This window comes from Salvelinus fontinalis, chromosome 32, assembly GCF_029448725.1.
Source record: "Salvelinus fontinalis isolate EN_2023a chromosome 32, ASM2944872v1, whole genome shotgun sequence".
NCBI lineage: Eukaryota > Metazoa > Chordata > Actinopteri > Salmoniformes > Salmonidae > Salvelinus > Salvelinus fontinalis.
This window is the reverse complement of record NC_074696.1, coordinates 13,987,667-14,012,193: the sequence shown is the minus strand read 5'-3', so window position 1 is coordinate 14,012,193 and position 24,527 is coordinate 13,987,667. Positions and strand designations below refer to the sequence as shown.

The 24,527-nt window shown below is 44.0% G+C and overlaps 2 protein-coding genes across 6 annotated transcripts in view; both read right to left on the bottom strand.

The window, feature by feature from the left end:
- The window catches only part of LOC129830791 (zinc finger protein 704-like), a 79,190-nt gene extending 65,759 nt beyond the window's left edge, over positions 1-13,431 (bottom strand). Inside the window, exon 1 of the mRNA XM_055893519.1 lies at positions 12,502-13,431. Within this exon, the coding sequence (XP_055749494.1) occupies positions 12,502-12,762 (261 nt within the window). The 5' untranslated portion in view covers positions 12,763-13,431. The remainder of the gene's footprint in view (positions 1-12,501) is intronic.
- A 5,178-nt stretch (positions 13,432-18,609) lies between these two features.
- LOC129830789 (phosphoprotein associated with glycosphingolipid-enriched microdomains 1-like) overlaps positions 18,610-24,527 on the bottom strand; it is a 109,095-nt gene continuing 103,177 nt past the window's right edge. For all 5 annotated transcript variants that reach the window (XM_055893516.1, XM_055893514.1, XM_055893517.1 and 2 more), the window contains one exon: positions 18,610-24,056. In XM_055893516.1, the coding sequence (XP_055749491.1) occupies positions 23,718-24,056 (339 nt within the window). In that variant the 3' untranslated portion in view covers positions 18,610-23,717. The remainder of the gene's footprint in view (positions 24,057-24,527) is intronic.

Genomic DNA, 24,527 nt, shown 5'->3' with positions numbered 1-24,527 from the left:
GTCGCTACACCAAACTGGAAGTCTTCCAATATGTAAGTCGCTCTGGATAAGAGCGTCTGCTAAATGACTTAAATGTAAATGTAATTAGCATGGAAAGGCAGTACCGTGCAGTTTCGAAGAGCTCTCACAGCTGCTCGATCATCTTATTTTTCCAAATTAATTGAGGAGAATAAGAACAATCAAAAATGTGTTTTAGATACTGTCGCAAAGCTAAGTAAAAAAGCAGCTTTCCCCAAGAGAGGATGGCTTTCACTTCGGCAGTGATACATTAATTAACTTCTTTGACGAAAAGATCATGACTCCTCCATAAACTTGCGTATTTCTCCACAGCTCATTTGTCCTGAGTCTGCACAACACTGACAGGACCTATGATCAAAATAGACACTCAAGTTTTTTAATACTATATCTCTTGACACATTCATGAAAATAGTCATGGCCTCTAAAACTTCAAGCTGCATAGACCCTATTCCAACTAAAATACTGAAAGAGCTGCTTCCTGTGCTTGGCCCTCCTTTGTTGAACATAATAAATGCCTCCCTATCCACCGGATGTGTACCAAACTCACTAAAAGTGGCAGTGGCACTCTTGAAAAAGCCAAACCGTGACCCAGAAAATATTTTTTGTTAAATAGCGCCCTATATCGAATATTCCATTCCTCTCAAAAGATTTTGAAAAAGCTGTTGCACAGCAACTCACTTCCTTCCTGAAGAAAAACAATGTATATAAACTGTTTGTATACGAAACACTTCAGTCTGGTTTTAGACCCCATCATAGCACTGAGACTGCAATCATGAAGGTGGTAAATTACCTTTAAATGGCGTCAGACCAAGGCTCTGCACCTGTCCTTGTGCTCCTTTGTGACCTTTGTGCTGCTTTTGTTACCATCGATCACCACATTCTTTTGGAGTGATTGGAAACCCAAACCGGTCTACATGTACAAGTTCTGGCCTGGTTTAGATCTTATCTGTCGGAAAGATATCCGTTTGTCTCTATGGATGTTTTGTCTTCTGACAAATCAACTGTAAGTTTCGGTGTTCCTCAAGGATCCGTTTTTGGACCACTATTGTTTTCACTATATATTTTACCTCTTGGTGATGTCATTCGGAAACATAATGTTAACTTAATGTTAACTCAGAGCAGCTCACAGATCACTGCACCTGTACATAGCCCATCTGTAAACAGCCCATCTATCTACCTACCTCATCCCCATACTGTATTTATTTATTTATCTTGCTCCTTTGCACCCCAGTATCTCTACTTGCACATTAATCTTCTGCACATCTACCAGTCCAGTGTTTAATTGCTATATTGTAATTACTTTGCCACCATGGCCTATTTATTGCCTTAACTTACCTCATTTGCACTCACTGTATATAGACATTTTGTTTTCTTTTGTTCTACTGTATTATTGACTGTATGTTTTGTTTATTCCATGTGTAACTCTGTTGTTGTATGTGTCGAATTGCTATGCTTTATCTTGGCCAGGTCGCAGTTGTAAATGAGAACTTGTTCTCAACTAGTCTACCTGGTTAAATAAAGGTGAAATAAAATTATAATTTTTTTTTTTTAAATCACTGCTTTGCGGACGATACACAGCTGTACATTTCGATGAAACATGGTGAGGCCCCAAAATGTCCCTCCCTGGAAGCCTGTGTTTCAGACATCAGGAAGTGGATGGCGGAAAATGTTTCACTTTTAAACTCAGACAAAACAGAGATGCTAGTTCTAGGTCTCAAGAAACAAAGATATCTTCTGTCGGATCTGACAATTAATCTTGATGGTTGTAAAGTCGTCTCAAATAAAACTGTGAAGGACCTCAGCGTCACTCTGGACCCTGATCTCTCTTTTGATGAACAGATCAAGACTGTTTCAAGGACAGCTTTTTTCCATCTACGTAACATTGCAAAAATCAGAAACTTTCTGTCCAAAAAGGATGCAGAAAAATGTATGATCTTGTCACTTCTAGGTTATACTACTGCAATGCTCTACTTTCCGGCTACCCGGATAAAGCACTAAATAAACTTCAGTTAGTGCTAAACACGGCTGCTAGAATCCTGACTAGAACCAAAACATTTGATCATATTACTCGAGTGCTAGCCTCTCTACATTGGCTTCCTGTTCAGGCAAGGGCTGATTTCAAGGTTTTACTGTTAACCTACAAAGCGTTACATGGGCTTGCTCCTACCCATCTCTCTGATTTGGTCCTGCCGTACATATCTACACGTACGCTACGATCACAAGACGCAGGCCTCCTAATTGTCCCTAGAATTTCTAAGCAAACAGCTGGAGGCAGGGCTTTCTTCTTTAGAGATACATTTTTATGGAATGGTCTGCCTATCCATGTAAGAGACACAGACTCGGTCTCAACCTTTAAGTCTTTATTGAAGACTCATCTCTTCAGTACGTCCTATGATTGAGTGTAGTCTGGCCCAGGGGTGTGAAGGTGAACGGAAAGGCACTGGAGTGACAAACCGCCCTTACTGTCTCTGCCTGGCCAGTTCCCCTCTCTCCACTGGGATTCTCTGCCTCTAACCCTATTACAGGGGCTGAGTCACCGGCTTACTGGTGCTCTTCCATGCCGTCCCTAGGAGGGGTGCATCACTTGAGTGGGTTGAGTCACTGACGTTATCTTCCTGTCCGGGTTGGCGCCCCCCTCAGGTTCATGCCGTGGGGGAGATCTTCGTGGGCTATACTCGGCCTTGTCTCAGGGTGGTAAGTTGGCGTTCTGAAGATATCCCTCTAGTGGTGTGGGGGCTGTGCTTTGGAAAAGTGGGTGGGATTATATCCTGCCTGGTTGTCCCTGTCCGGGGGTATCATCAAACGGGGCCAGTGTCTTCCAACCCACCCCTCCAGTAGCTATGCTGCAATAGTCTATGTGCTGGGGGGGCTAGGGTCAGTCTGTTATATCTGGAGTATTTATCCGGTGTCCTGTGTGAATTTAAGTATGCTCCCTCTAACCTTCTGTCTCTTCCCTCGGAAGACCTGAGCCCTAGGACCATGCCTCGAGACAACCTGGCCTGATGACTCCTTGCTGTCTCCAGTCCACCCCAGTCCACCTGCTGCTGCTGCAGTTTCAACTGTTCTGCCTGCGGCTATGGAACCCTGACCTGTTCACCGGACGTGCTACCTTGTCCCGGACCTGCTGCCTTCGACTCTCTCTCTTTACCGCACCTGCTGTCTCTAACTCTGAATGATCGGTTGTGAAAAGCCAACTGACATTTACTCCTGAGGTGCTGACCTGTTGCACCCTCTACAACCACTGTGATTATTATTATTTGACCCATGCTGGTCATCTATGAACGTTTGAACATCTTGGCCATGTACTGTTATAATCTCCACCCGGCACAGCCAGAAGAGGACTGGCCACCCCTCAGAGCATGGTTCCTCTCTAGGTTTCTTCCTAGGTTCCTGCCTTTTTAGGGAGTTTTTCCAAGTCAGTCCGCTTCGTTTGTGTGAAGGTGGATGCTCTAGCTGACTGACTGGCTAGTGCAGTGATCCAGTGGTGATGACAGGTCATTTGTTTTGCATAAGAAAGCATCTCCCTTGACATTCTGGAAACAACTTCCCGCAGTAACAATAATGTGAGGCGAAGCAAAATGCAGCACTTCCACTTGCTACTAAACAACTCAGCTGGGCACAGCAATAGTGTGTATACACACACACACACACACACACACACACACACACACACACACACACACACACACACACACACATACACATACACACACACACACACACACACACACACACACACACACACACACACACTTGTCTTTGTGCGGCTGTTAGTAAAGACATCAACACACACACCATGCAGAGGGTTGAAGGAGAGGCCAAGATGAGAGGCCAAGAAGAGAGGCCAAGAAGAGAGGCCAGGAGGAGAGGGTGAGTGCACCAGCAGAGAGTTGAAAGGACAATACGCCCATACAGCCTTACAGTGGGATCGAGATCATCATTTCCAAAACACACTGGAACACGATTAACTCTCAACTGGAGAAAACTACAGGCAACACCCAGTCAATCGAAAGCACAGACACACACACACACACGCTCGCACACACACAGCTTTGATCAGGTTTTAAATTTACTTCGATTCAGGAGGTCAAATATTAGGGATGTGCATTTTTCCCTTTCAAGACGATTGAATACGTATCTAGATACATGGGCTCCGATACGATACAGAAACGATACGTTTTAGTTTGAACCGAATTGGTGCGATTCTGCTTGATTAGAGCACGAATCGATGAGATTCATTTCAATGCGATACAATTTGATGTACTGACATTTGCTGCACAAACACATTCATTTTCCATTTAAATTCAAAACTGCTGCAGCCCGTGTGTGTGTATACATAATGTCTGTCTATGGTGTGTATACTAATGTCGGCACCAGATCTGAGCCACAAGGGAGACTAGGCATCTACCACCCCTGTACCACTATCAAATTAGGGGGGCAATGTAGCTTGTTTTCTTGTCACCACACTTGACCTGACCCACTAATTAACTTTTTTGCAGATGAATTGTTTGCACTAGTAATTAGCAATATTTAGCATTTACAAATGAGCTATGACATAGCTAATGAATACATAGCAAAACTCTGGTTTTCACCCCCCATCTCAAAATCGATTGGTTTTGACCGTTTGGAAGTGTAGTGAGCTTCTTTTCTCCTCCTGCTTAGACCACGCGCCTCGCAAAGTGATTGCTGTCATCGTTATGAAATGACAATTCATTGTTATGAAATTCTCTCAGCCTCGAGACAAAATGTGTGGAAAGAAGAAAATTATCTTTAAAACTGCAACATTGTCTCTTAGCCTCATAACAAAATGTGTAGAAAAGCATTATAAAACTGCACATTGGAGATCGGTGCCCCAGGGCCCCAAATGTGGTAGTCCGGCTCTGTATATCTAAAAATGACCATATACACTGATTAGTTTCAAGCAAAACTACAAAAACTATTGCTGATGGTGAACCTGAACAATGGAAATAAAATCCATTGTAAGCCTCGTTCAGCGGGTTGCCTATAGCCAGATGAGAGTTGTGTCTCTGGTAGCTTAGCTTACTTTCATCCCAGTAAAACACCATTTTCAACAGCGCATTGATGACAATACACTAAATGACTTGTAGATCAATGACTGTCAACACAGTTACATGCAGTTCAACACTGAAGAGGAGGACGCGTCAGTTGTCACAAAAGATGAGATGTCATTTTCAGAAGGTAGAAAGAAAGTAACATGAGCAAATCATTTCAGTGAATCTGCGATTTGTAACTTTTAAATCGATTCCTCTGACAAAGCATACTACATTTGGATGGGTTTGAGGTCCGGGGACTGATGCAATCTTAAACATTTGAAATCGGCAAACGATACGTAGGCCTATCAATGAATCGTTATATATAGGTTATAAAATGTGAATTATTCTCTATAACAACCTGGCTGAGTAGACTTCAACGGGGTGAGAAAGCATTTCTGAAAACAGGACTTGAGTCAAACAACAAGATAACGGATCTGTACTAAGAGAAAGATGAACTGTTACCCTGACCAGTTATTTGACTAGAACCAAAACAAATCTCTAAAGCTTTCTTTCACAGCCATATGAGTGATCATATTTCATGCATAGCAGGAAAATGCAGAACGAGCCAAATCGACCATAAAGTGTGAGTTGAGTTGCATGTGTCATAAGAGTTTTGTGTGGGGTGATTGTGTCTTGCAGGTCTTAAATTCAGTAGATGAATAATGTAAGTTATTTAACACACACACACACACACACACACACACACACACACACACACACACACACACACACACACACACACACACACACACACACACACACACACACACACACACACACACACCCCTTTAGTAGGCCAAAGGTAAAGATGATTTTATGCATCATAAATTGTCAATAGCTCAGGAGTTATGGTATACTTGGTTTCATCTTAATGGGATTTATTCAACTCATGTGCTGTATTGTTCACACAGAGATATTTTATCACATGTATTCAGATTAAACTTTCATCAAATAGGCCTACAGTGCTATTCCAGGATTTAAATCTTGGAAAAAGCTATATTTGTAGAATACAGTAGATTTACATGGATAAGGTTAGGGACAGGCTGTGTGTACATACAGTCAACAATTTACCTAATGGAGGGCTTTGCTCCAAGGTAAAGACCAAAAAATACTTGCTTACATAGCAAGCCAGAGCATTCAATATTATTACAGTATGCTATGTTACTACATGTTACTACTATGTTACTACAGCTGAACCACCGTAGCCTAAACAACACGGATCAGGGGAAACGATCAGGACCACAGTAACTATGCAGTAATTGATTGGTTTAAAACACTCAATGTGTCTGGTGCTGTAGCCTAGTGAACCGTGTTGATCTCATTCTCTGAATCATCACTTCACTGCGGCTTACGACACCCAAATGCAACAACAGTCAGTCAGGACACTGATAAATCCATCTCTATAGACCACCAACACAAACACAGCAGTCAGTCAGGACACTGATAAGTCCATCTCTAAAGACCACCAACACAAACACAGCAGTCAGTCAGGACACTGATAAATCCATCTCTATAGACCACCAACACAAACACAGCAGTCAGTCAGGACACTAATAAGTCCATCTCTATAGACCAACACAAACACAGCAGTCAGTCAGGACACTGATAAGTCCATCTCTAAAGACCACCAACACAAACACAGCAGTCAGTCAGGACACTGATAAGTCCATCTCTAAAGACCACCAACACAAACACAGCAGTCAGTCAGGACACTGATAAGTCCATCTCTATAGACCACCAATACAAATGCAGCAGTCAGTCAGGACACTGATAAGTCCATCTCTAAAGACCACCAACACAAACACAACAGTCAGTCAGGACACTGATAAGTCCATCTCTAAAGACCAACACAGCCCTCCTCTGGCAGCGCTCTAAACAAAAACGACGTGTGTTGATCCATATCTAAAAGGAAGGAGGGGAGGCCTTGCCTTGGCTACACTGCCTGGTGAATGCTTTTGGCAGAGCAACACGCTGCACGTCAACCGAACCAGCCTCACTCTCTCTTGCATCTGATTAGCATCCATCATGAACTAATCTAAACTTGGCCCCGTGTGACATGCAGGCAAACGGTGGCAAACCAACCAACGAGGAGCAGACTGCTGGTGAACAAAGAGAGTCAGTGACTCCAGCCCGACAGCTTCAGTTAGGGTCTGATATTAATCAACAACGTCATACGTCTTTGTCTCCACCCATAATGGCACTTGGTCGTCAACACCAAATCTTCTTCCCTCACAGCAACAAGTGGCATTCTCCCACCTCCCCTCCTCCTCCCTCCCTCAAAACAACGTGGCATTCTCCCACCTCCCCTCCTCCTCCCTCCCTCAAAACAATGTGGCATTCTCCCACCTCCCCTCCTCCTCCCTCCCTCACAACAACGTGGCATTCTCCCACCTCCCCTTCTCCTCCCTCCATCCGTCCCCTCCTCCCTCCCTCACAACAACGTGGCATTCTCCCACCTCCCCTCCTCCTCCCTCCCTCACAACAATGTGGCATTCTCCCACCTCCCCTCCTCCTCCCTCCCTCACAACAACGTGGCATTCTCCCACCTCCCCTCCTCCTCCCTCCTTCACAACAACAAGTGAACAATTAGCATTCTCCCACCTACCCTCCTCCATCCATCCATCCCCTCCTTCCCTCACAACAACAAGTGTCATTCTTGGCCATATTCTGTTATAAGCTCCACCCGGCACAGCCAGAAGAGGACTGGCCACCCCTCATAGCCTGGTTCCTCTCTAGGTTTCTTCCTAGGTTTTGGTCTTTCTCGGGAGTTTTTCCTAGCCACCGTGCTTCTACACCTGCATTGCTTTCTGTTTGGGCTTTTAGCCTGGGTTTCTGTACAGCATTTGAGATATCAGCTGATATAAGAAGGGCTATATAAATATATTTGATTTGATTCTCCCACCTCCCCTCCCTCCTCTCCTCCCTCCATCCATCCTCTCCTCCCTCCAGCCATCCCCTCCCCCCTCCAGCCATCCCCTCCTCTTTCTCTCACAAGTGAACAAGTGGCATTCTCCCACCTCCCCTCCTTCCTCCCTCCCTCCATCCATTCCCTCCATCAATACCCTCCTCCTTGTCTCACAACAACAAGTGAACAATTAGCATTCTCCCACCTACCCTCCTCCCTCCCACCCTCATCCATCCATCCATCCATCCCCCCCTCCCTCCCACCCTCATCCATCCATCCCCTCCCTCCATCCATCCCCTCCTCTCACAACAACAAGTGAACAATTGCCATTCTTCCACCCCCCCTCCACCATCCATCCCCTCCTCCTTCCCTCACAACAAGTCAACAAGTGGCTTTCTCCCACCTCCCCTCCTCCTCCCCAAAAGCATGGTGATTATTTGACATTCTGGGCATCTAGCCAGAGCTCCAGATTCTTCTCTGAGCCACGCTCTGTTACTACGGCTGCTACAGCAGCTGCTTTCTGGGCGATGTGACCATCTTCAGTTACACAGCTCTCACACCTCCTTCCTCCCTCCTCGCCTCTGCCCCATGATTCTGTCCACATCTTGTCTTTCAACTTTATGGAGATTGACAGTGTTGTGTTCGAGATCAGACTAAGACTGGAAGGGGGGGGACAGAGTCAAGACCGGTGAGACCAAGACCAGAAAACGTTTGTAGAACTAAAGTTACACTAAGAACTTTAAATTGAGCATATAGGAGAACCTATTTATTTGTTAACCGCTCAACACAGAATAGCAGCACTCCCTCAAATCGTTTCAATAAAATATAAATATTTTCTTCAGTCTTGTGCAATTGTATTCTTCATACTATAAAATAATTCCACGGAATTATAAGCAAATCTTGTCTGCTAAATGAACTAGTGTAGCCCACAGCCATTTGGCATAGCCACACCAGGGTCTAACATAAGGACAACTCAGAATATGCTATTCTGAAATATACATTTTCTTCCTATCATGCTTCTTTAGACCTGTCTAAAATAAATAATGGATTTATTGTGAAGGTGTAGGCTGTTATACATGGATTTACTATACTTTTATAAAATAGCTTTTAGGCAATGTGTGGAAGCCAGGAGATGCTAAATGTGTTTGTTAATTAACGGTCAATAACCGTGAGACAGACGGTTATTAGATTGACAATCACCGGCTGACGAAATTTTGTGACCGCCACAGCCCGAGTAAAAATGTATCTGACACATAGACAAGACAGACACTCAATATGTGGTCTGGAAACCGAGCACCACAACACTGGAGTGCCCTGCTGAGGGAAGCTACCATGCTGTTGGAGAGATAATCATTCAAAAAGTGTTACATTCTGACTATAAATAGAAAGGCTATTATGAAATGTGTCTGTGCATAGCTAGGAATGCCTGGCTATGATGTCTTGCATTTCTGTAGTTCCATTATGAAGATAGCATTATGCCTAACTACATTACTCTCTGGGCCTGTATTAGACATGTTTACATTCGGACTATACATAATGTTTATAAAATACTTGTTTATAAAGTTAAAGTGCTTGTTTATAAAATGGCAGATTAATTAGAGCCGATTTCAAGTTTTCATTATTTATTTTTTTAAATCGGTAATTGGCCTTTTTGGACGCCGATTATGGCAGATTACATTGCAATCCACGAGGAAACTGCATGGCAGGCTGACCACCTGTTAAGCGAGTGAAGTGTCAAAAGGACCTTGTGGCTGGAAGGAGCCAAGGTAAGTTGCTAGCTAGCATTAAACTTATCTTATCTTATAAAAAACAATGAATCTTCACTAGGTTAACAAGCTTTTCCTGCGCTGCATATAATCTGTTAATTTATCATCGAATCACAGCCTACTTCAACGTCGCCAAACGGGTGATGATTTAACAAAAAAAATTTAAAAGCACAATCGTTGCACTAATGTACCTAACCACAAACATCAATGCCTTTCATAAAATTAATACACATAAGTATATATTTTTAAAGCTGCATATTTATTTAAAAGAAATTCATGTTAGCAGGCAATATTAACTAGGGAAATTGTGTACATTAGCTTACGTTCAATGCACGCAGAGTCAGGGTATATGCAACAGTTTGGGCCGCCTGGCTCGTTGCGAACTGTGTGAAGACCATTTAATCTGAACAAAGACAGTAATTAATTTGCCTGAATTTTACATAATTATGACATAACATTGAAGGTTGTGCAATGTAACAGAAATATTTAGACTTAGGGTTCAAACAGGTGCAGTTAATACAGGTAATGAGTGGAGAACAGGAGGGCTTATTAAAGAAAAACTAACAGATCTGTGAGAGCCGGAATTCTTACTGGTTGGTAGATGATCAAATACTTATGTCACGCAATAAAATGCTAATTAATTACTTAAAAATCATACAATGTGATTTTCTGGATTTTTGTTTTAGATTTCGTCTCTCACAGTTGAAGTGTACCTATGATAAAAAATTACAGACCTCTACATGCTTTGTAAGTAGGAAAACCTGCAAAATCGGCAGTGTATCAAATACTTGTTCTCCCCACTGAGATATATATATATAAATAAATAAATTAATCGGCTGATTAATCGCCATCGACTTTTGTTGGTCCTCCAATAATCGGCAACGACTTTTGTTGGTCCTCCAATAATCGGCAACGACTTTTGTTGGTCCTCCAATAATCGGCAACGACTTTTGTTGGTCCTCCAATAATCGGCAACGACTTTTGTTGGTCCTCCAATAATCGGCAACGACTTTTGTTGGTCCTCCAATAATCGGCAACGACTTTGTTGGTCCTCCAATAATCGGCAACGACTTTTGTTGGTCCTCCAATAATCGGCAACGACATTGTTTGGTCCTCCAATAATCGGCAACGACATTTGTTGGTCCTCCAATAATCGGCATCGACATTGGTTGGCCCTCCAATAATCGGCATCGTCTTTTATTGGTCCTCCAATAATCGGCAACGACTTTTATTGGTCCTCCAATAATCGGCAACGACTTTTATTGGTCCTCCAATAATCGGCATGGACTTTTATTGGTCCTCCAATAATCGGCATTGTCTTTTATTGGTCCTCCAATAATCGGCATCGTCTTTTATTGGTCCTCCAATAATCGGCATCGTCTTTTATTGGTCCTCCAATAATCGGCATCGTCTTTTATTGGTCCTCCAATAATCGGCATCGTCTTTTATTGGTCCTCCAATAATCGGCATCGTCTTTTATTGGTCCTCCAATAATCGGCATCGTCTTTTATTGGTCCTCCAATAATCGGCATCGTCTTTTATTGGTCCTCCAATAATCGGTATCGTCTTTTATTGGTCCTCCAATAATCGGTATCGTCTTTTATTGGTCCTCCAATAATCGGTATCGGCGTTGAAAAATCATAATCGTGGCCTCTAATATGAATAGAGGCACCACGACATCTTGCATTTCTGTCGTTCCATTACGAAGATATAATTCTTGCATATGCCTGTTTTGTTCACTGTGCATTCCAGTCACGGAACATGCTTGGATCAATCCCCAAATACGTATTTATAGGCTACATTCACAATAACACAAGATACATGATATAATAATCCTGCTTGTTATCCTGAAAATGTAACAACACACACCTCTTAAATATATCATAATGCATCACAGTATATTATTTAAAAACGCAGTGTTCTCCAACAGCCACATGCATTCTCCTCTCATAGCAGGAGCTGTTTTCCTAGTAGCTGTTGTTCATAAGGAACCGCCAGGCAGACAGCCTCACCAGACCATCTTTGTTGGGAAACCATTAAGACATCATCAGGCTGGAACTTTCAAATGCAGGCAATTAATTCACTCTCATAACAGGAAAAAAATCCACATTGATATTTAGGAAGACAACGTCCAACCCAGCGTGGCATAAAATATGACATATGCTATTTTATTCTAAATGAGTTATCCTACAATTCAACAGATTTTCAACTACTTGTTACAGAAATGTATACATTTTAATTTGACATATTTCAACGCAATGACAGGTCAATATTGATGAATTGCCATTGTGTACAATCTGGGACCGGTTTATTACATCAACGCTACAGAGCGTGTGTTGTTTGCCTCGGCTACCCACCCACTAGCTAGGTCATGTAAACACTACGCTGGCCCTATCATATTCATTCAACAGGAACCCCTTTGTCCTCCTGTATGTGATGATAAATATGTTGACAGTCCATTGTTAACATTCAATCAGCACCATAACAGAAAAAAAATCACCTGGATTATTCTGGTTGTGTTACTGTCATTGAAATGGCTTGTTGCAGCGGCAGACAATGCGTGTAACACTTGTTTCACTGTAAAGTCTACACCTGTTGTAGTCTGCGCATGTGACCAATAAAATGTTATTTGATCAAATGTTCCCGCTCTATCTGTGCACGAAGCGATTAAACGCTGCAAAACACCGCTGCACAACAATAACAGCAGGCTCCCCGGCCACACACACACACACACACACACACACACACACACACACACCTTCAAGCTCGATCTGAGCGGTCCTTTCGCCGTCGTTTGGTTGAAGCCCACGGCTATCTCGTCCTCTGAGAATTCTTTCAGGCTTCCGTCTTGCATTAACACCATGTAGACGTTACGCCGGGGTCCGGTTAAAACGTCTCTGTTTTCCTGCTGCTTGACAGCCTGTACCACTCCTGTCAACGGAGCCCCGTCCCCTGTCGGACTCGGCGTAAACACTCGGCTCCCCAGGATCGAACGCTTTACCAAACGCCTCGTATGCATAGCGATAAATGTTTAACACCGAATTTGAAGCGGTAAATATCTATCGATGAACGTCGAATAAGCTAAAATTGATATTGTAAACATGGACATTAAAACACAACACCGAAGCGGATAGACTATACTCTGCTGCTACCACGGTTCAAAACGAATGATATGCGAAAGCACTAATATGTGTAGGAAAAGCAACAAGCACCGATTAAGGAATGCATGAAAGCGAGTCATTCCCCGCCAAATAACCTCTTCAACCGACCGGCTATCGATCTTTCTTCGTTCGATCTGTTTGTTTTCCTGACTGTCCCCTCTAAACTCACGAGAAAGCACAAAAAGACGGAACAGCCAAATTCTCTCGGACCGACAATGACATTTGTACAGCAATCTTTAAACCCAACAAAATGGCTTTGCCAATATACAAACAAAACGATAAATGTTGGTCTACCCGAAATATAATTCAAGTTTCACACATATTTTACACCGGTTTGCCGTCTGACAGGATGAAATTCGCTGAAATATCCGCGTAAAGTGACTCCGGATCCAGATTTGAGAAAATCCAGTTCGTAGCCGAATGCCACGAGCCAGCGTCTCTACCGGCGGAATGCTGCCTATAAACATGTGCGGTCCAGCGGCCGACTCGAGCTCCCATTGGTCCGCAGAGCACACGCCTCCACTGGGCTACGCTCCTTTTTCTGTGTCAGTTTCGCTCCAACAGAAGGTAAATGAATCCGGAAAGGATGCCCCATTCAAAACAATGACGCAAGGATGGAGAGAAGAGGAGAGGAGGGAGAATGTAGTGAAAAGAAAAACGTAAACCAGCCAGCCTCAGTATGGCTTGTTGAGAAGCCGGTGTTACTATCTCTCTATCCACCGTTTAGCCTATCGTTTTGAAAGCAAATCTAAGCCCTGTATTATTCTGTACACTTGGCTTAGCCTACATAAAGTATTATTTTAGGAGCTATGAAAGCCATTATGTAAAAGCATTGCTCCTGGGTCTATAAGGCATCAAGTAATCAACCAAATCAATCAAATGTATTTATAAAGCCCTTTTTACATCAGACGATATCACAAAGTGCTATTTTTTATTTTTTTTATTTCACCTTTATTTAACCAAGTTGAGAACAAGTTTTAATTTACAACTGCGACCTAGCCAAGATAAAGCAAAGCAGTGCGACACAAACAACAACACAGAGTTAAACATGGAATAAACAAACGTACAGTCAATAACAAAATAGAAAAGTCTATATACAGTGTGTGCAAATTACATTTCTATACAGAAACCCAGCCTAAAACCCCAAACAGCAAGCGATGCAGATGTAGAGGCACATCTGTTGTATTCGGCGCACGTGACAAATAAACTTTGATTTGATTTGACTGTGGCTAGGGAAAACTCCCCTAGAGAGGAACCAGGTTATGAGGGGTGGCTAGTCCTCTTCTGGCTGTGCCAGTTGGAGGTTATAACAGAACATGGCCAAGATGTTCAACTGTTCATAGATGACCAGCAGGGTCAAATAATAATGAAGTAATTCATTTGATGATGACTTTCAGAAAAATGGGTCAGAAATCTCTCCATCGCCATAGTCACACAAAATCAAGCAAGATTCACATTCTAGGGTGAAATGATCATAAGCCTATCCAAGTGAGCTACAACAATAATTGGTTGCACTTTATAAGGCACTGTTTCAACTGGGTAGGCTAAGAAGCCAACTAAACAGAATACCTGATATATGTGGACACCCCTTCAAATGAGTGGATTCGGCTATTTCAGCCACACCAGATACTGACACAGCACACAGCCATGCAATCTCCTTAGACAAACGTTGGCAGTAGAATGGCCATACTGAAGAGATCAGTGACTTGCAATGTGACACCATCATAGAATGCCACCGTTCCAACTATTTCTGCCCTGCTAGAGCAGGTCAACTGTAAGTGCTGTTATTGTGAAGTGGAAATGTCTAGGAGCAACAACGGCTCAGCCCCAAAGTGGTAGGCCACACAGACTCACAGAACGGGAGCCGAGTGCTGAAGCTTGTGGCGCGTAAAAACATCTGTCCTCGGTTGCAACACTCCCTACCGAGTTCCAAACTGCCTCCGGAAGAAATATCAGCACAAGGAACTGTTCGTCGGGAGCTTCATGAAGTGGGTTTCCATGGCCAAGCAGCCGTACACAAGCCTAAGATCCCCATGTGCAATGCCGAACGTGGTGTAAAGCTCGCCGCCATTGAACTCTGGAGCAGTGGAAATGCGTTCTCTGGAGTGGTGAATCACGAGTCGCCATCTGGCAGTCTAATGAACAAAACTGGGTTTGGCGGTTGCCAAGAGAACACTAATGCATAGTGCCAACTGTAAAGTTTGGTGGAGGAGGAATAATGGTCTGGGCTGTTTTTTATGGTTCAGGCTCCTTCGTTCCAGTGAAGGGAAATCTTAATGCTACAGCATAGAATGACATTATAGACGATTCTGTGCTTCCAACTGTGGCAACAGTTCTGGGAAGGCCCTTTCCTGTTTTAGCATGACAATGTCCCCGTGCACAAAGCGAGGTCCATACAGAAATGGTTTGTCAAGATCGGTGTGGAAGAACTTGACATCTTGACAGGCCTTCACAGAACCCTGACCTCAACCCTATCGAACACCTTTGGGATGAACTGGAATGCCGACTGCGAGCCAGGCCTAATCGCCCAACATCAGTGCACGACCTCACTAATGCTCGTAAGGCTGAATGGAAGCAAGTCCCCGCAGCAATGTTCCAACATCTACTGGAAGGCCTTCGCAAAAAATTGGAGGCTGTTATAGCAGCAAAGGGGGGGACCAACTCCATATTAATGCCCATGATTTTGGAATGAGATGTTCAGGTGTCCCCAAACTGTTGGTCATGCAGTGTAGTATAAGTGGGGTCTAGCGGTGCTTTGGATATTTCCCTTTCAGTTCCTCAGAATGTGTAGGCCTGCTGTGAAATGAAAGTGCTACCTACTGTAATACTTCTCCATCTTTTGGTCAGAGTAGGCCTAACACCATTTCCACCCAGATAAAAACCCAGATACAACTATTTTGCATGTATTAATGCTGCATATGAGCCTGTTTTACAGCTAACATGACAAACCAGACGTACAAACAATAAATGCAATACTGTTGCAAATAGCCAATCAATGTAGCAGCTTAAACGTATAAAAACACCATTCTCTTCTGAGAGCTTTCTTCATGAATAAAAAAAAACACATTTACTTGTTATATGCTGTATGTTTTAATATTTTCCATTTATGGTCATAAAATATTTACATGCATACACAGGAAGCCAGACGGAATCTTATGAGAGATGTGCACATAAATGCCAAAGAAAGCATTGAAAGCATTAAATGCCAAAGAAAGCCAAAGAAAGCATGTATCTCAAATGACAACTGGTTCCCCATGCCTTCATAGTGCACTATTTTTGACCAGAGCCCTAAGTAGCGCACCACATAGGCAATAGGTGTGCCATTTGGGAGACAGTCACCACAATGAAAGACGATGGTAAGGAATTCTCTGCTGCTTGTTGAGAATGTATTGTCTCATTATTAGAGTGGGCTGAATGAGAGGCTGCTACGTCTCATTATTAGAGTGGGCTGAATGAGAGGGTGCTACATCTCATTATTAGAGTGGGCTGAATGAGAGGCTGCTACGTCTCATTATTAGAGTGGGCTGAATGAGAGGCTGCTACGTCTCATTATTAGAGTGAGCTGAATGAGAGGGTGCTACGTCTCATTATTAGAGTGGGCTGAATGAGAGGTTGCTACGTCTCATCATTAGAGTGGGCTGAATGAGAGGGTGCTACGTCTCATTATTAGAGTGGGCTGAATGAGAGGCTGCTACGTCTCATTATTAGAGTGGGCTGAATGAGAGGCTGCTACGTCTCATTATTAGAGTGGGCTGAATGAGAGGCTGCTACGTCTCATTATTAGAGTGGGCTGAATGAGAGGCTGCTACGTCTCATTATTAGAGTGGGCTGAATGAGAGGCTGCTACGTCTCATTACTAGAGTGAGCTGAATGAGAGGCTGCTACGTCTCATTATTAGAGTGGGCTGAATGAGAGGGTGCTACGTCTCATTATTAGAGTGGGCTGAATGAGAGGGTGCTACGTCTCATTATTAGAGTGGGCTGAATGAGAGGGTGGTATGTCTCATTATTAGAGTGGGCTGAATGAGAGGCTGCTACGTCTCATTACTAGAGTGAGCTGAATGAGAGGGTGCTACGTCTCATTATTAGAGTGGGCTGAATGAGAGGGTGCTACGTCTCATTATTAGAGTGGGCTGAATGAGAGGGTGCTACGTCTCATTATTAGAGTGGGCTGAATGAGAGGCTGCTACGTCTCATCATTAGAGTGGGCTGAATGAGAGGGTGCTACGTCTCATTATTAGAGTGGGCTGAATGAGAGGCTGCTACGTCTCATTATTAGAGTGGGCTGAATGAGAGGTTGCTACGTCTCATTATTAGAGTGGGTTGAATGAGAGGCTGCTACGTCTCATCATTAGAGTGGGCTGAATGAGAGGGTGCTACGTCTCATTATTAGAGTGAGCTGAATGAGAGGCTGCTACGTCTCATTACTAGAGTGAGCTGAATGAGAGGCTGCTACGTCTCATTATTAGAGTGAGCTGAATGAGAGGGTGGTATGTCTAATTATTAGAGTGGGCTGAATGAGAGGGTGCTACGTCTCATTATTAGAGTGGGCTGAATGAGAGGGTGCTACGTCTCATTATTAGAGTGGGCTGAATGAGAGGGTGCTACGTCTCATTATTAGAGTGGGCTGAATGAGAGGGTGGTATGTCTCATTATTAGAGTGGGCTGAATGAGAGGGTGGTACGTCTCATTACTAGAGTGGGCTGAATGAGAGGCTGCTACGTCTCATTATTAGAGTGGGCTGAATGAGAGGGTGCTACGTCTCATTATTAGAGTGGGCTGAATGAGAGGGTGGTATGTCTCATTATTAGAGTGGGCTGAATGAGAGGGTGCTACGTCTCATTATTAGAGTGGGCTGAATGAGAGGGTGGTATGTCTCATTATTAGAGTGGGCTGAATGAGAGGGTGGTATGTCTCATTATTAGAGTGGGCTGAATGAGAGGGTGGTATGTCTCATTATTAGAGTGGGCTGAATGAGAGGGTGCTACGTCTCATTATTAGAGTGGGCTGAATGAGAGGGTGCTACGTCTCATTATTAAAGTGGGCTGAATGAGAGGGTGCTACGTCTCATTATTAGAGTGGGCTGAATGAGAGGGTGCTACGTCTCATTATTAGAGTGGGCTGAATGAGAGGGTGCTACGTCTCATTATTAGAGTGGGCTGAATGAGAGGGTGCTACGTCTCATTATTAGAGTGGGCTGAATGAGAGGGTGCTACGTCTCATTACTAGAGTGGGCTCGATACTATGGTGACCTTCTCTCCATGCCCGGGCCCCCCTCCGCACCCCCCCCCCCCCACCTCCCCCTAACCCACTCACCTGTCAGAGCGTGTGTGTGTGTGTGTGTGTGTGTGTGTGTGTGTGTGTGTGCGTGCGTGCGTGCGTGCGTGCGTGTGTGTGTGCGTGTGTGCGTGCGTGCGTGCGTGCGTGCGTGCGTGCGTGCGTGTGTGTGTGTGTGTGTGTGTGCGTGTGTGTTTGGTACCACTGGTTTTGAGTTTCGGCGCTACCGCTCCTCTTTTGACAGACCGTTTGTTATGGTATTTGTAGCGACACCATTATGTTTTACTGACAGCATTCCCCTGCTACATGAACTAATCTGGAATCTGGACGGAAGAACACGTGTCACGTTATTTCAAGTTAATCACAAAGACAATTACGCTATAAAATGTGTGTAAATGTAGTGTGTTGGGAAGGTACCACCTCTGCTACTGAAATGTATAACATCTTTAATGCACATTTATCAATTGTGGATAATTTAATGGGATCAGTCCTTTCTCTCCTTATTGAATATCATTCATGAATCTAATATCAGTCAACCTGGGTGCTGGATTTGTCGTCAACAAGCTTATACAAACTCAAAACATGTTTAATGAAATATGCACTCACTCACTCTGCGTACAACAATAATGTGCAATATTGAGATAACAGAGAAATGGGATGGAAAATAAGCTACTATCAGTGTTTTCCTGTCGAATGTAGTTATCATCAATGCAATAGCTAGTTATTCACAGTCAGAATTGACTCGGTTAGTCTGAAAATAAACACCACACAACAATATTCATTCGGATATTAATTAATTGTCTTTTTAAAAATAAAAGTAGCAGCTTTAACCTTCATGTTTTAAAAAGCTTTAAAACACCACAATGTACCATGTTAATAAAATGACAGAACAAAATAACCAATGGGTTGGTGTCCTGTTAATTAAACAGAATACAGAACCCAAAACATTTGTGAGCCACCATTCAATCACAAACGGTATCTTATCAACAATAGTTGGGTCACAGTCTGAGTGAGGGGCACACTTTTCCTATTCAATACCCTTCAAATGACACCATGGACTTACTGTACTGTAGGTCGTCTCATAGCCACTATAAACCAGTCCACATCACAGTCATACATACCACAAAATATACTTTACCATTCACAAATTCATACAATAACTGTGTAATAAATGGATAAAATAGTTCTCTAACTATATACAGGCCTCGGTTGGCATGTCGTCACATGCTGCTGTAATAGTGCTAGTTAAAATATTCAAATTGTGCCCATGAAGGGGTAGATACACTGAGTGAACAAAACATTAGGAACACCTGCTCTTTCCATGGCATAGACTGACCAGGTGAAAGCTATGATCCCTTATTAATGTCACTTGTTAAATCCACTTCAATCAGTGTAGATGAAGGGGAGGAGACAGGTTTAGAAGGATTTTTAAGCCTTGAGACAATTGAGACATGGATTGTGTATATGTGCCATTATGAGGGTGAATGTGCAAGACAAAAAATGTAAGTGCCTTTGAACGGGGGTATGGTAGTAGGTGCCAGGCGCACCAGTTTGAGAGTGTCAAGAACTGCAACGCTGCTGGGTTTTTCACGCTCAACAGTTTCCTGTGTGTATCAAGAATGGTCCACCACCCACCTTGTAGAGTCCATGCCCCGACGAATTGAGGCTGTTCTGAGGGCAAAAAGAGGGGTAACTCAATACTAGGAAGGTATTCCTAATGTTTTGTCCACTCAGTGTATTTAGGATGAAGCTGCTATAAGCTCTGTACACAAGCTGTACCATAACGTTTTTGACACTTTGTGCTTTAGAATAATTTTCAAACATATTAATACAGACCGTACATTAAGGTAAGCAGAAACATAAACACTCTATAAACACATAATATACGCCTTCATCAAATCAGATGCATTAACACACACAGTTTTGCTGTTGCATATTGTCACATTGAGAGAATACAAGTATTTTAAATACATTTTGAATCCTGTGGAGAAATATAAAAAAGAAAAACAACTGAGTTGAACAATTCTCACAAGATTTTAAGAAGAAATCAAAACATTGATAGATATGGTCTCACCATTGTTTGTCTTGTTTTTGAACAAATAAGTCCTTTTTAAAAAGTCACAATCATTTATGAGTACCTTGACTACTACTTTATTACCCCGGCAACCCACTTCTTCTTCTCTTTATCCCATGTACAGAACAAAAGCTCTTAAAGTTTCCCTCATAAACAAACGCCCTTCCTGATATCCTTTAAATCGCACAATGATCCATCATCTTGAAATAAATAGGAATTTGATCAAACGGTTGACATGTGAAATATTTTTAAAATGCTTTAGAAACTAAAACAAGCAGTTCTATTTCGAGTTTGGATGTCTAAACTTGCTGCTAGATGCCTGACTTGCTGCTACTTATTTTTTCAATAGTATGTAAGTACACATATCTCACATATTTCTCATATCTCTCATCTCTCATATCGCCCATATCTCTGATATCTGTCATATCTATCATAGATCTCATATCTCACATATCTCTCATATCTCTCATATCGCCCATATCTCTCATATCTCTCATATCGCCCATATCTCTCATATCGCCCATATCTCTCATATCTCACATATCTCTCATATCGCCCATATCTCTCATATCGCCCATATCTCTCATATCTCTCATATCGCCCATATCGCCCATATCTCTCATATCTCACATATCTCTCATATCTCTCATATCGCCCATATCTGTCATATCTCTCATATCGCCCATATCTCTCATATCTCACATATCTCTCATATCTCTCATATCGCCCATATCTCTGATATCTGTCATATCTTGCATATCGCCCACATCTCTCATATCGCCCATATCTGTCATATCTCTCATATCGCCCATATCTGTCATATCTCTCATATCGCCCATATCTGTCATATCTCTCATATCGCCCATATCTGTCATATCTCTCATATCGCCCATATCTGTCATATCTCTCATATCGCCCATATCTGTCATATCTCTCATATCGCCCATATCTGTCATATCTCTCATATCGCTCATATCTGTCATATCTCTCATATCGCCCATATCTGTCATATCTCTCATATCGCCCATATCTGTCATATCTCTCATATCGCCCATATCTGTCATATCTCTCATATCTCTCATATCGCCCATATCTCTCATATCTCTCATATCGCCCATATCTGTCATATCTCTCATATCGCCCATATCTGTCATATCTCTCACATCGCCCATATCTGTCATATCTCGCATGAATTTCTGAATGAAACGGGGCACAAGGAAGGAAGAACGGAGGATATAAAAAGTGCCACTACATTGTGGGGAAACCTTTAACTCATACCTTTATAGAACGACATTATGGCACAAAGACTCAGTGGTTTTCAATCAAAAGGCACTGACAAATGTAACTGGCCAGTCAGCTTCTCACCAGCCTTATAACATCAACTCAATTTGTAATGACTGGTTATAAATGCCTAGGAATGGATCACTCTGTAGTCTGATAAAGTGATTATGATGGTGATGGATAATCTAGTGCATTTAATTCATGTCCTTTCCCTTCCCTTCCCACATTGACAGCAGTCGATGATAACAAAGAGGACGGAGGCCAATCACTTGACAATGGCTGGTGATTTCATAGTTCAGATATCAATGAAATGACAGCACCTTGCGTACATTGTAATTTAAGGGCACCATGAATGGACGAGGGCGAGTTAAGATTATAGTTCAATCAGATAACCTTGGGCGGTGGGCGCACCCAAACTGCACTGAGGGGGCAGTGAGCGGAAACCCTGAATTGGTGATAGATGGTAGGGTTGAAGGTTGTAGTTCAGAACCATGTGGTGGTGTCCCTCACATCAGGGCTGCTGGTTGTGGGTGAGGCTAGGAGTTAGGCTAACGGCTGGGGTTGAGGCTAGGAGTTAGGCTAACGGCTGGGGTTGAGGCTAGGAGTTAGGCTAACGGCTGGGGTTGAGGCTAGGAGTTAGGCTAACGGCTGGGGTTGAGGCTAGGAGTTAGGCTAACGGCTGGGGTTGAGGCTAGGAGTTAGGCTAACGGCTGGGGTTGAGAGTGAGGCTAGGAGTTAGGCTAACGGCTGGGGTTGAGAGTGAGGTTAGGAGTTAGGCTAACGGCTGGGGTTGAGAGTGAGGTTAGGAGTTAGGCTAACGGCTGGGGTTGAGGCTAGGAGTTAGGCTAACGGCTGGGGTTGAGAGTGAGGTTAGGAGTTAGGCTAATGGCTGGGGTTGAGAGTGAGGTTAGGAGTTAGGCTAACGGCTGGGGTTGAGGCTAGGAGTTAGGCTAACGGCTGGGGTTGAGGGTGAGGCTAGGAGTAAGGCTAATGGCTGGGGTTGAGGGTGAGGTTAGGAGTTAGGTTAACGGCTGGGGTTGTGGGTGAGACTAGGAGTTAGGCTAACGGCTGGGGTTGAGAGTGAGGTTAGGAGTTAGGCTAACGGCTGGGGTTGAGAGTGAGGTTAGGAGTTAGGCTAATGGCTGGGGTTGAGAGTGAGGTTAGGAGTTAGGCTAATGGCTGGGGTTGAGGTTAGGAGTTAGGCTAATGGCTGGGGTTGAGAGTGAGACTAGGAGTTAGGCTAATGGCTGGGGTTGAGAGTGAGGCTAGGAGTTAAGCTAATGGCTGGGGTTGAGGGTGAGACTAGGAGTTAGGCTAATGGCTGGGGTTGAGAGTGAGACTAGGAGTTAGGCTAATGGCTGGGGTTGAGAGTGAGACTAGGAGTTAGGCTAATGGCTGGGGTTGAGGCTAGGAGTTAGGCTAATGGCTGGGGTTGAGGCTAGGAGTTAGGCTAATGGCTGGGGTTGAGGGTGAGGCTAGGCGTTAGGCTAATGGCTGGGGTTGAGAGTGAGGTTAGGAGTTAGGCTAATGGCTGGGGTTGAGAGTGAGGTTAGGAGTTAGGCTAATGGCTGGGGTTGAGAGTGAGACTAGGAGGTAGGCTAATGGCTGGGGTTGAGGCTAGGAGTTAGGCTAATGGCTGGGGTTGAGGCTATGAGTTAGGCTAATGGCTGGGGTTGAGGGTGAGGCTAGGAGTTAGGCTAATGGCTGGGGTTGAGAGTGAGGCTAGGAGTTAGGCTAATGGCTGGGGTTGAGGGTGAGGCTAGGAGTTAGGCTAATGGCTGGGGTTGAGGCTAGGAGTTAGGCTAATGGCTGGGGTTGAGGGTGAGGTTAGGAGTTAGGCTAATGGCTGGGGTTGAGGCTAGGAGTTAGGCTAATGGCTGGGGTTGAGGGTGAGGTTAGGAGTTAGGCTAATGGCTGGGGTTGAGGCTAGGAGTTAGGCTAATGGCTGCGGTTGAGGGTGAGACTCGGAGTTAGGCTAATGGCTGGGGTTGAGGGTGAGGCTAGGAGTTAGGCTAATGGCTGGGGTTGAGGGTGAGGCTAGGAGTTAGGCTAATGGCTGGGGTTGAGGGTGAGGCTAGGAGTGAGGTTAATGGCTGGGGTTGAGGGTGAGGCTAGGAGTGAGGTTAATGGCTGGGGTGGAGGGTGAGGCCCCAGAGACTCAGGCTTTAGGGCCCATAGGCAGTCAGAGACGGGAGCTCTCCCTGTTCAACCCAAGGGCCAGCTCACCTACACTCTCATAGTCTGGCTCCTGAACCTGGTTCCCCAGCCCCAAGTCCTCTCCACTGTCGGTCTTAGGGATGTGGATGATCTCGTAGCCAGGCTCGGTGCTCTCTGTGGGGGGTCCCTGGGGGTCTGACTCCCCCTCTCTGGGCTGGGGGTAGATGTCACTGACGGTAGCATAGAGATCACTGGAGGAATACTCGGAGACCAGACCCTTGATATCAGCAATGCTGCTGTAGTCACTCTCCTTCTCCTCCACATCTAGACCTGGCTTCCCCACCATGGAGTACATGTCTGACAGCTGGAGAGAGAGAGAGAGAGAGAGAGAGAGAGAGAGAGAGAGAGAGAGAGAGAGAGAGAGAGAGAGGGGACCGAGGGGAGAGAGGGGGGGGGGGGGGGGGTGCAGTCAGTGTGAACATCAAAGGCCTTTGTTTTATTTAGGTGACGTCACAGTGAGACTGACATATCTAATCACCAGGTGAGGTCACAGTGAGACTGACATATCTCATCACCAGGTGAGGTCACAGTGAGACTGACATATCTAATAACCAGGTGAGGTCACATTGAGACTGACATATCTAATAACCAGGTGAGGTCACAATGAGACTGACATATCTAATAACCAGGTGAGGTCACAATGAGACTGACATATCTAATAACCAGGTGAGGTCACAATGAGACTGACATATCTAATAACCAGGTGAGGTCACAGTGAGACTGACATATCTAATAACCAGGTGAGGTCACAATGAGACTGACATATCTAATAACC